The sequence below is a fragment of the Cryptotermes secundus genome, unplaced genomic scaffold, assembly GCF_002891405.2.
Source record: "Cryptotermes secundus unplaced genomic scaffold, Csec_1.0 scaffold1675, whole genome shotgun sequence".
Taxonomy (NCBI): Eukaryota; Metazoa; Arthropoda; class Insecta; order Blattodea; family Kalotermitidae; genus Cryptotermes; species Cryptotermes secundus.
Genome location: NW_019721529.1, coordinates 33,276 through 46,188, shown reverse-complemented (window position 1 = coordinate 46,188; position 12,913 = coordinate 33,276). Strand labels below are relative to the sequence as shown.

The 12,913-nt window shown below is 40.8% G+C and overlaps 1 protein-coding gene across 1 annotated transcript in view; it reads right to left on the bottom strand.

Annotated features, from left to right (window-relative positions):
- LOC111875574 overlaps nucleotides 1-12,042 on the bottom strand; it is a 259,186-nt gene extending 247,144 nt beyond the window's left edge. Inside the window, exon 1 of the mRNA XM_023871918.2 lies at nucleotides 11,565-12,042. Coding sequence (XP_023727686.1) covers nucleotides 11,565-11,828 — 264 coding nt within the window. The 5' untranslated portion in view covers nucleotides 11,829-12,042. The remainder of the gene's footprint in view (nucleotides 1-11,564) is intronic.
- Between the last annotated feature and the right edge of the window lie 871 nt (nucleotides 12,043-12,913).

The following is a 12,913-nucleotide window of genomic DNA, read 5'->3' as shown; positions in this document are numbered from 1 at the left end:
ACTGGGGTTGGTTGTCTCGAAATTTTCATTACTTTTGTTTTCTCCACATTCATTTCCATGCCATAACACCTTCCAGTTTCAATTAGTCTATCAATCATGCCCTGTAGCACAGTTTCTTCCTTAGCCACTAACACAAGGCCATCTGCATATTTCACAGTTTGAATAATTTGCCCTCCTAATTTGAAGTCTCCAAGCCCATCCAGAGCTTCCTTGGTAAGGCATTCGCTGTACAAGTTGAACAGATTGGTGATAAATAGCATCCTTGTGGAACTCCTCTTCCAATCTGCACACTTCCTGTCTCCCCTCTGTCCAGTCGTAAAAAAAATATATATATATAAATTATTTAATATATGATTCAAAGTATTACTGTAACAGAGCACTGTATTAAAATTATAAAACGTCATTTTAATACAGTAAAAAAACTTCCTTTTGTTTCCTTTTACAACGATTGTATTCTAGACGTAACGGTTGACTGTTGAATGTAGAAGTTTGAAGATGTACTCATAACATAATTTTTTTTGTTCAATTATCACAACACAGAAACACAGAGAGATGGGCAGAATTTATGAAGGACGCCACTGAGATAACCTCAGGTGACATAACATACATACCAAGTTTCAGAGAGATTGGTTCAGACTTTCAGATGCTGATAAAGGGGGATATACAGACGGACAGATTGAACTGAGATCGCATAAGCCTACTTTTATTTTTTAATAATAAAAGCAGGCTAAAATATCTACACAGATTTGTTCTAAAAACTGAGTAATCACGTGTGGATGACTGCCATTCAGATGCTAAATTAAAGCAATTATAACCATGAAGCACTGTTGTCCCATGTGAATATTAATATCGTAGTGTAGTGAGAACTTTGTTTCACTGCAACACATGCTCAGCAGACACGAGCCAAACATCATCGGAATGCGTTTAATAACAGTCACTCAATCAATTACTGCTGGTGATTGCACTCAAAAGCTCAAGTACTCGCTGGTAAACAAAACTCGTTTCTGCGCACAGTCCAGTGTCGTCCGGCTAATCAATCACCACTACCGCCCCCCTCTCTCTCTCTCTCTGATGCATTATACGTATGCTCTTAAGTTCTCGCATTTTTATACTGTTTCAGACAGAAGTGCATGATAAATGGGAGCGATATAAATAGAACTGAACCTCATTCGACGAGAACGTAAAGAAAGGGATATTTTCCCCAAGTTTGGCAATGATACTCCTAGCTTATATATATATATTTTTAGCATTACATATATTTATATAGGGAGCACGCGGTAGCGTAGTTGGTTGAGGCACTATACTACAAGCCGGAAGGTTGAGGGTTCGAGTCCAGATGAGGTGGATTTTTTCAATTTACCTAATCCTCCCAGCCGCACTATGGCCTTGGGGTCGACTCAGCCTCTAACAGAAATGAGTACCAGGAATCTTCTTGGGGGTAAAGGGCGGTCGGTGTTTAAGGCTGGCAATCTTACCGCCACCTCTGACCCGATTGTCTAGATAACGTTGGACCCTCAACGTCTCACAACCATATGGGCCTCCCTGGCCTGTTACAGGGATAGATTTACATTTTTTTTTGCCTTTTTACGTATTTACGTATTTTCATATATATATATGATTATGCATGTTAAATGGGCCCAGTGTCATAAGAACACGGGCACTAAGGGTCGGTCCTAAGGATAACAGGCTTTTCTCCGAGATAATATTGTGTACCTTACGGAACTCTTACAAAGGCCCCGGAAACCTGCGGATTCTTCAGGAAGATCTGGGTGAGATTTGAAAGATATGATCACTGACAGTTCGAAATTTAGAAATGTATAGGCCTGTAGGATAGATTCTAAAGGGTTCTGCTGGGTTTGGGGGCTCTTTCCATCGTCCGGTATTCTAGGAAAGTGACTGAGGTTACGTATTTCCCGGGGACCTAACTGAGTAAGTGTCTTTCCGTCCCGTCCCACTTGAGGACGGAAACAGATCCAGTTTCCAAAACGTTGTGTTTTCTATTTTCTAGAAGATCGGACGATGGAATTGAACCTTGAAGCAGGAGGCGAAATGATCCTCCGAAAAATCGGTTATTTTCAACGGACTACAGAAGATAGTGTTCTTTCGTCTTGGCTTGATTCAGAACTCTTAGAGTTTGCAGAATGAAACAAGAATGCCAGAAAGCAATGCCTGTTAAGTTCGTAACCAGTTGAACAAGGACAGACATATAAGACATGTAAAATCTGAAACATTCATGAATAAACGAGAGCTTCTCGACAAGAGAGTCGCTGAGTTGGAAGAAAACTGCAAAGAAAGATACCGATTTAAGTAAGAGAATAAATAAACTTAAGAACAGATACAAGCCTAAGATACATCTTATAAAACAATGCCCTGCTTGTAGACTTCCGTCGTGTTCGGGCAGAAAATCGTTCAGCTCCTAAATAACAATGCAACTGAGGGACCTGAAAAGCATGACACCGAACCATTAGTCCCAAAGCAAGGCTTTAATGAAGTTGACATTTCCACTGTGAAATCGAATCGTTAGAAATCGATACAACCTTTTAAATCCGAGCAGTTACTTTATGTACCGATCGCATTAATGCTAGAACACTGTATTCTGCCCACAGAGCGTACTTTTGTGTTTTGTATGATTCTCACAATAGAAAGCGGGCTTTTCCCATAACAGCATTAACCTCTTGGTCTTTGTAGCGAGATGTTTACCGTTTCCTGTGAAGTAAGAACTGAATTTTTATGTATTGGTTAGAAGAAATTTGTACAGTCAACAAACAGAAGTAATATAAAATCATTAGAATGAACATGTTCCTAGCATATGAAAAGGCTAAATCAGACATAGAAAACATTAGAGGCTGAAACTAGGCGGCGGTCAAGCTAAGACCGTTTAAGTGACTAATTTTTTTTAATTCGCTTAGTGGGGGTTGGAGTCCAACTGGGTTCACTCGGTACGGCGGCCACTGATTGGCCTACTGTACCTCCCCCGGGTGATTATGATGATGGAGAATTTGGTGGAATGAAAATTGTCAGGGGAAACCGAAGTCCTCGGAGAAAACCCGGCCACGCGCCACTTTGTCCACCACAAATCCCACTGGACCAGACGCGGGATCGAACGTTTAAGTGACTAGGTTGCCGTTGTAGCATAAGATGAGTAAGGTAGACATGATTTGCTTTGCAAAACTTGAACTGGCAGAGGATTTGTATATAGTGAACAAGGAAGGATTTTCAATTACATGCTACACGTGTGACACATACACTTGAAAAAGGCGAAGAGATAAGGAGAGAGAATGTTGCGTAAGGATTATAACAACACTGGTTCAATTGCAAAATAAAAAAACACCCTGGTCGTGAGCCTATAGGGGACTGGCTCCATGAAGAACTGATTAGCGGTAAACCGCCAATCGTAAAGTAACTCTGACCCTGACTCTGACTCTGACTCAGTCTCTAGGATTAATTTCACTTGAAGTAATCCAAATACGTGAGAGGGCAGAGCATCCAGAGCTTAATAATCTTATGGTCTCCGACTGGAATAAAGGGTGATTTACAGAGCAATGGAAGGAATAATGTATTGTCCCGAAAAATTAAACAGTTCCGTCTAGGGTGACTGGTGAAGATTTTTCTTATTTCAATTACTTATGCCCTTACATGTTTCGGTCTTCAGAGACCATCATCAGAGAGACACCTTTACATCAACATAGTTGGAAGTTACTACGATAGTTACTAATACTTCGTATTACAATATATGTTCTGAACGTTAAAATATCATCATCATCATCAACATCATCATCATCATCAGTAATCTGTCAAGACGACAGGTCCACAGTCTCTTCCAAAACAATTCCTCCATTTAATACGATCTAGAGCTTTCTCCTTCAAATGACAGTATCCTCTTCTGTCCCCAAGGTCATCCAGCATCTTCTTACGTCTTCTTCCTCGTCTTCTTGTCACTTCTATCCGCCCCTCCATCTCTCCTTCGATAACTTCTTTTAGAAGGCAGTTTCTGCGTAAAACATGACCAATCCAATTAGCCTTCCGTTTTCTTATTTCGTGTAGGATATTCCTCTGCTCACTGACTCTAATTAACACTTCTTCATTTCTCACATAATCGGTCCAACTGATCTTCTCCATCCTTCTCCAACACCACATTTCAAAACTTTCCAGATGTTTCTGATCTACTGCCCTAAGTGTCCATGTTTCAGCCCCATACAGAGCTATGCTCCAAATGTAGCATTTCACTAGTTTCTTCCTCAAATTTAAGTCTAATCTGCTGGTAAAAAGATTCTTCTTGCCAAATGCAGCTTTTGTTGCCATGGCAATCCTGGATTTAATTTCACAAGTACACCTTCCATCATCTGTTAACAAGCTACCCAAATATTTAAAACATTTCACATTCTCCACTTGTTTTTGGTCTATCTTTATTGTGACTGGGGTTGGTTGTCTCGAAATTTTCATTACTTTTGTTTTCTCCACATTCATTTCCATGCCATAGCACCTTCCAATTTCAATTAGTCTATCAATCATGCCCTGTAGCACAGTTTCTTCCTTAGCCATTAACACAAGGTCATCTGCATATTTCACAGTTTGAATAATTTGCCCTCCTACTTTGAAGTCTCCGAGCCCATCCAGAGCTTCCTTGGTAAGGCATTCGCTGTACAAGTTGAACAGAATTGGTGATAAACAGCATCCCTGTCGAACTCCTCTTCCAATATGCACACTTCCTGTCTCCCCTCTGTCCAGTCGTACTCTAACTTTCTGATCCATGTACAATTTGCTAATCAATCTTTTTTCACGCCAATCGATACTTGTTTCTTTTAGGATCTGCATTAATTTGGTCTAGTTTACCCGGTCAAATACCTTCTGCTAGTCTATGAATATATATATGAATAAAATATATACATATAATATTAATTTGGGTATAAAATCTAAAGTTTCTACAACTACAGCGGCTGTTCCAATACATTAAAATATCTGTAAATTGGTTTCTTAAGATTTTATTGGAATTTATAAACCAAGTAGGTTCGTGTCGTCTTTCTTATTATTTCTCTTGACAGGGGCCAAACGTGTGCCGCCTGTCGTTCTTGAGAAGAGGGTTCTTTGATGTCGTCCTGTATGTGTTTGTGGCCCGCTGTGTTGTGTTTGTTGTGTAAAAACTACTGTATCTCGGGTGTAGGTAATAAATCATTTGAAAATACTTTTATATGTGAACAAAAACAACAGATATAAATGATATTCGTGTTCAATTAGATGAAGAGCAAATTCCGGTGGATATCTCACCTATTTTTATTTTTTGTGGTGGGTTATTGCACAGAGCCGTCAAAATATACGTAGATGGTACAACAATGAATGAGAGGACGATTTATGAATGATAAACTAGGAGTTGGAAGGAAACGGTTGTAGTCTAATAGTTGTATCATCCCGGAATGTGCCCAAAGGAACTAAGAAAACGAAAACCTCGGTCAGGATAGTCGGTGGCTCGGCCGGTATTCGAACCTAGCGAATACAGCGTCACTTCTAGAAGAACCTGTTCGTTCTTCTATTTTTATTAGCCATAACTTTCCACCGTCTGTCAATTTTGTAACTTCGTTAGTTAAAGACGCTCTTTATTTCTGTATCGAGAAAGGATACCGCAGATGATAATTATACAGAATATGAAGTAGTAGGTGGAATGAGAATTGGCAGGGGAAACCGAAATACTGGCAAAACATCTACCCCAGTTCCACCTTCTCCATCATAAATCCTAAATGATCTGATCTGAGATCGAATCCGGACCGCCAAGTTGGAAGCTGGCTACTAACAGCCTGAGCGATGGCCTAGCTTTCCTGTACTTTTAAATAGACTTGTACCATAGACAATAATAATACCTATACATAGAAGGGAGAATGATAATTAACATGGATTTTAGAGGAAGAAGGTGGGGTATGGATTGGATTCATCTGGCTCAGGATAGTGGCCAATGGCTACCTGTTGTAAACACGGTAAAAAAATTCGGATTAAAAAAATGGGGGATTTCTTTAGTTGCTGATCAATTACTGGCTTATGGCCGGGCCATAGTTCACGCGGTTAGTCGCTGGTTTCCCACCGCGGCGGCCCGGGTTCGATCCCGGGTTTCGTCAAGTGGGATTTGTGGTGGACAAAGTGGCGCTGGGGCGGGTTTTCTCCGAGTACTTCGGTTTCCTCTGCCAATCCTCATTCCACCAAATTCTCCATCATCATAATCACCCGAGGCAGGCTACAATAGGCCAATCAGTGGCCACCGTGCCGAGTGGCCCCAGTTGGACTCCACCCACCACTAAGCAAATTAAAAAATATATATTGGCTTCTCAAGGAAGACTCAGGTAAAGGTAAACATTTTCCCTGTGCTTAACTAATTAAGCACTAAGCCATGAAGGCGTATGGGGGAGTGGATGTATAGATCCATATTTTCCTGAATTTGGAACCAGTTGGAGCTGAGTAGTCAGCTTCACGTCTCGGCAGCTTTACCCCCGGAGAAAGGACTCCCGGTATCCTTTGGATAGGAGGCTTGTTGGGACGACGTGGAGAAGAGAAAATTCTTGACCTTAACGTGTCTCGAACTCCGACCCCTAGGTAAGGAGGACTCATTTACAATCATTAATTATTTAGCTATGCTCGAACATCCACGATGATGACATCCCATGATTCTAGACTGTGACAATCAGAAGTGGGTTGAATATGTTTGGTAAAGACTTCTGTTGTGGTGATTCCACTTATAAGTTATATTCTATACAGAAACAAGTTGTTAAGGACAAGTTTGATTCAACGTCGAGTCGCAAGCGAGAATGACAATGAAAAGTGAAATTAATAGGTCAGGGGAGGAAACAAACGTGGCCTCATATAAAGTAAGCTCCTCGGATATAAATACTAGGCCCACATATTTCGTTCCATCATAGTACACGACCACTGAATCTGTCGACACAGACAATACAGATACACTGCACTCCAAATTCTGTCACAGCTGAACGTTTCGGAGCTCCAAAACTTCCTTCCCTTCTGACGTCGACGTTGTCGTACTTCTCCTATTCTGCTGCATGAAGTTTATATCGGGCATTGTCTATTGTCTCGGGTATATCTGTTATAAAACAAGTTTTGGAGACTTGATCCGTGTCAGTCATCCAACTTCTGTCTCTGTCAGACCCATTAGGAACAGACAGGCTCTAACACTGAGTATGCTAAACCTAAAACAATGTTCAGTATAAATTCTGTGTAATGAATAAGTCATGGTCACAAGCCTTTAGAAAATAATTCCTTATTTCCAATTCCTGATGAGGTCATTTTATTTTTTTCAATTTACCTAATCCTTCCAGTCGCACTATGGCTCTGAGATCAACTGAACCTATAACAAATGACTATCAAGAATCTTTCACGGGGTAAATGGCGGCCGGAGTGTAAGGCTGTCAACCTCACAGCCATCTATGAGCCGATAATCTAGAAAATGTGGGAGCCTCGACGTCTCACAACCATATGGAACTCCAAGGCCTGTTACAGGAATAGCTTTACTTTTTTACTTTTTTCCTTAATGTTTATATTCTTGCGGGACCATTAGCTCTTCACCTCAAATTCCGAAATATTAGGACGCATGGTAGTATTTTCATTAATAATATTTTCTATGGAGGGAGGGACAAGTTATTGCATTGATCATTGACTTCAAAGAGAAAAACAGGTCACAAAGTTGTTTATTTTTTTCACTTAGATTTAGATTAAAAGCCAATCCTATACTGACTGACGGAGAAGTTGTGATTCTTCATTGCTTGAAGATATTACGTTTAATGCAAACTTACTTATAGTTGAATCATTTGAGATTTAAATGCTGAGAACCGACAAGAAAGAGCAGGAAACTGGAACCAACATTTAAGTGCTTTCAACAGACTTGACTGACTGCTGCAATGAGAGCAACTCGCTCTCCTCTGATTTCGTGGCGAAAGTGTAGAGGCCACTGATTAATGAAGTCTGATTCTCTGAAGAGTGACAGTAAGGAAGCAATTTTATAGCAGGGAGCGAAACCTGTGGAAACGACCAGAGCTTAGCACCAGCAAAGCAGACGATAACGGAGTCCACTGAACCAGATTCTCGCTAATATGTCGTAATTAATATTATCCAGGATATTTTAAAAACATGCTAAAATTTTCGAAATAAATTTAATATTTCTTAAATATTTTCGAAAATGAGAAGACCTGCAGTCAAGTTCGAGAGCTTTTGAAGCTTAATTAAATTGTCTAAAACCAAAGTAAGAATTGGGTTTCGCGAAAGGCAACGATATGTGATATTAAAGTCAATCTAGTTACAGAATTTTCAGTGAAAAATAAGGGTAGCGAAACAAAAAGCCAAACAAAATTCGAGTTAAGTGATTCTGCGTTGCTAGATAACAATTCGGAACACAAGCATCACGTAATTCGTGGGCAAATTGCATACACCTGATCAGAACCGGAGACAAAGCAAACGGGTTCTCCCCCCCCCCCACACACACACACACACACACAATTACAGGATAACAGTATGTATTAGTATAAGAGCGATCGGGATTTTGTCTATTGCTCAGTGAGCACGTAATCACATTTCATAAAACAACGAGCAGGTTAAGTACCGCGGGTTACGAAACAAATGCACAAAATATACCCCAATATTATATACATAATAAAATGCATGAAAAAGTAAAAACTAGTGGAAGAAGAAAGAAATGTACCCTGTGCCGAAGCACATTGTATATTGTGGCGCTTGACATCGGTACTGGGCGGAAGTGATAAATTTACGTTGTGGCCGATATTACCTCGTGAAAATGAACTAAGACGCTGGGTACGCCATATAATTCAATACACCGCATTCGTTTGCATTCAGGCGGCATTTGGATTCCAAATTCTGCTCAAATCAACTACCATAATTCAGTTACCACCAAATGTTTCCTTCATTCTAAGAGTGTCGTAGCTACTATATTTAATAAAAATGGAGCGTACATTTCGATTTCTTCCAAATTCTCAGGCAAGCTCTCTTGTCCTTGCTCTCAGGGAGGCTGTTTGCTCGCTGTTCACAGGATGACGCTGAGAGGAGGCGGAACTGGTTCACCGGTCTGACCCTGCCGGCGGATCCACCGTTATCAGGATATTAAAATATAATTTAAGACTCAATGACAGTCGAGTATACGGCAGAGCAGAAACCTTCACCTTTCCTCTTTGTGAATATCCAATATTTTCCTTCTTCCATTTGCTAACTCCTAACGACAGCTAAAACATCTCTCTTTAAGCGTAATTCTATTGTCTAATTCTTCTTTGTTCTGGGGTCTCCAACATTTATGTACGCTCCCTCGTGTGTGACGTCAGAGCAACATCTGTTGTGGGACACATGAACCACATAGTCCATTCTGTGGCGAAGAAGACTTCGCAGCCAAACTGATTTAATCTCGATTAGATAGATTTTAAAGGGTTCTGACGATGGTGTATAACACTCAGAATTACTGGGTTTTTGGGCTTTTTCCATCGTCCTGTATTGTAGACATTAGGAAACATGAAGTTTCGGAAACTGGATCTGTTACAGTCATCAGGTGAAGGGGAAGGTGCCTACTCATCTGGGTCCCTTAGCAAGAGTTAAGTGATCGAGGTTAACTTTTTCTAAGGGATCCAAATGAGTAGGTGTCTCCCCCTCAACTAAGGACGGAAACAGACCCAGTTTCCGAAAAGTCGTGTTTTCTAGTCTCTAGAATACCGCATGATGGAAAAAGTCCAAAATCCTCAGTAATTCTGATGTCATCTCGTTCAATTACCTTTGTGTAACGTTCTCTCAGCTGCATAAATTATGCAATGATATGGAACTTTATTTTTAAATTACGAGTAATGAGAAAGAAGAAGAGGAAAACCGAAAACATGTAACCAAATTTCTAAGTGGGCACGACATGAAGCAAAACAACATTTATTGTAGGAGTACAACCTCCTATGTGCTGCAAGCTTTACACAAAAATAGCAGTTTTCGGCAGACTGTGTTTTTGCTATAAGGAACACTACATCGTTTCATACGTAGGATCTCTCACAGTAGGGAGTTTTGTTCAGTGTTTCATATATGAGTTGGCTACACTGCTCTGGATAGATTAAAAAACTTTAAGAAGAACCGCTATCGGCCAAGGTTTCAAATGGAGACAAACTAAGATCACGTGACTGACGTTTACTAGCTGCTAGATTCTAAAGGATTCTGACGATGGATGACACACAGAATTACTGGGGTTTCGGACTTTATCCATCCTCCGGAATTCTAGGTAATAGAGGACACGACGTTTCTGAAACTGGACCTGTTTCCGTCTTCAGGCGTCTTCCTTTCTCACCTAAAGGCGGAAACAGATCCAGTTTCCGAAATGTCGTGTCTTCTATTACCTAAAATTCCGGACAATGGAAAAAGTCCAAAACCCCAGTAATTCTGTGTGACGTTTACTAGTTCAATCCCCACCCTCGATTGTCACAATTTATACCAACAGATACCTTGGGCCACACGAGCTAGAGGATATTTCGACTTTCATTTATTAGAAGATTATTTCAGTGAGCCGTGCGCGCAGTTTCACAGGTCTAGTCCTCCAACCAGTGATGTCCCTAATGCAGTGCTACCTGCCTGCACTGCAGTGGGTGCACCAGCAGACGGGCCACATGACCACGTGCGCTGAGCTGTCGCTTTCTGATATCTACAGCCAGTAGGTGAGCGACAGAAGCACTTAGCGCTACAAAGGCAGCACCAATGTCCTGCCACAAGTGCGTCTTTATAAATGGTTGTTATATACGAAGTCGTATATGTGAATGTATTAAAGGGGTTCACTTAGAATAGCGTCTTTGTAATCATTTTAGGATGTAGTCGATGACGTGAGTCAATTAATGTACGCTCCATACTTTATTATTATGTCTGCTATTGAACACAGCATAAGTGGGACCCAGACAGAATCATATGCAGACAAAGCGAGGTAGTAACTTACGCAATATAATAAAGGGGTATCAAACCAATCTATCAAGTTCATGCATACACAAGCCTACATAGGCATATACACACATATGTACACATACGTGTTTTTTTTTTTGGCCAATAGATTATTATGCATCATTACAATTTGAAAGATTTATCATATTTCTTTAATATAAAACGTAACGGGAATATTTTATCACTTTCAGAACAATAACTTTAAGTGGGTCTATAAAGAATAAAGTCACATGTCCGAACTTTTTTATGTAAAGTTCTTAAATGATGTCTTAATTCTGATTAAGTTATGAAATGACACTAAAATTCGTAAATAATTAATTTCTCACTTTTATATTATATAGGGATGGATATGTCACACTTATTTAGTCCAGACTTAGTAAGAATGAAAACAAAATACCATTTCGTCTGTCACGTGTTGAAATGAGAAGGTCGCGACAATATATACTAAGACAATTAATAATTCAGAAGAAATGTTAAAATTTAAATTATATTCAGCGCAAACATGTGGTGGGCCACGGAAGATTATTTCTTGCACAAAGGTTCATTTGCTATACGCTTACCTCACACACACAAGGAAAATTAAAATAAATAGATCAGGACACAAATGAACTCACCACTTGGTCGTAGACGTCCAGCTGGTGCCACTTCAGCCATGCACGAGAGAATCCATAATGAGTATGCAGCCCCAAGGAGTAGACAAGGGCAAGGGTAGCGCTGAGGATCCCGGCGAGCACGGGGAGGAAGGCGTGTTGTGACGACTGCTGACGTTTAGCCAGAAGTTTCTTGACCGCCCCAAGACGAACCAACCCCCTTGGAGGAACACCCAACTTCTCTGCACGTCCCAAGATTTCCTGCAGACGCTGTTCGGCTTGTTCCATAACTCGCTTTGCAGATCTTGCCCTCTTAACCCGGTGCTGCGGCTTAGTTTCCAGGTCTATGGGTCTCTGGTGCTGTCAGATAACTGACAGGCGATGCACGAGCAGGAGACAAGGAGAGTCTGCGGGTAAGACAAATGGAGTTTTATTGGACTTGTAAACACTCCCGTAGCGCTCCTACTATTCTACTACTGCGCTGTGTGCTATCAGCCCGCCCTCCCCCTAACTGCTCCACTCACACAGGCAACCCGCTGGGCTGCTTGGCTTCTGCGCGGAAACAACCGTCTTCCGGAGTCAAATCGGGGACCCCATGCTCTGACTGCCATCTCGTGAACGGACTGCGAACTCGGGCGCAGACTCCACGCTCTCTCCTACTCTCCCTTTCATTCTCTTTCACACGTATTGTTCTGTGAATTAACCGAGTTCGGTAAGTAACAACTCACAAAAGCATTTATGTCTCAGTTCATGTTCTTTCATGTGAATACTAAAAGGCGCAGTGACCCTTCACTTGAGGGGGAAAAGCTTATCTGAGGCTATTTTCTGTGGAATTCGTACAACTGGATGCGACAATTTCTCCAGTCTAGCAATTCTTCGGCTCTCTAACAGCATTTCTAAGGTCCTTCATCAAGCGTCAAATGAATTTTGCCTATTTTTACTTGGTTTCACGATCTGTACTTCTAACTCTCCAGACGTATATTTCAACAGTGACATACTAGATTCGTTTTTTTTTTCTGACCGACCATTATGTATGAAAGCTGTATGTATATGTACTAATAATCTTCTCCATTCACATGGTGCTAAATAGTCTCTGCAGTTGATAGGCTTACACAAGCAGATTACTTACTTACTTACTTACTTACTTACTTACTTAAACCGTTCTTCTTTTGCCCTACGGTGTCGAGGTTTTTTCTTTTCATTTTGGTCATTTTACAGACGGTAGGACTCCTTGGACGGGTGATCAGCTCCTCGCAAGGCCTCTACCTAAACACAGAACAACACAAACACAGAATAAACATATACACATACCAAACATTCATGCCTTGTGTGGGATTCGAACCCTCGATTCCGGCTTCCAAGCGAGCGAAGAA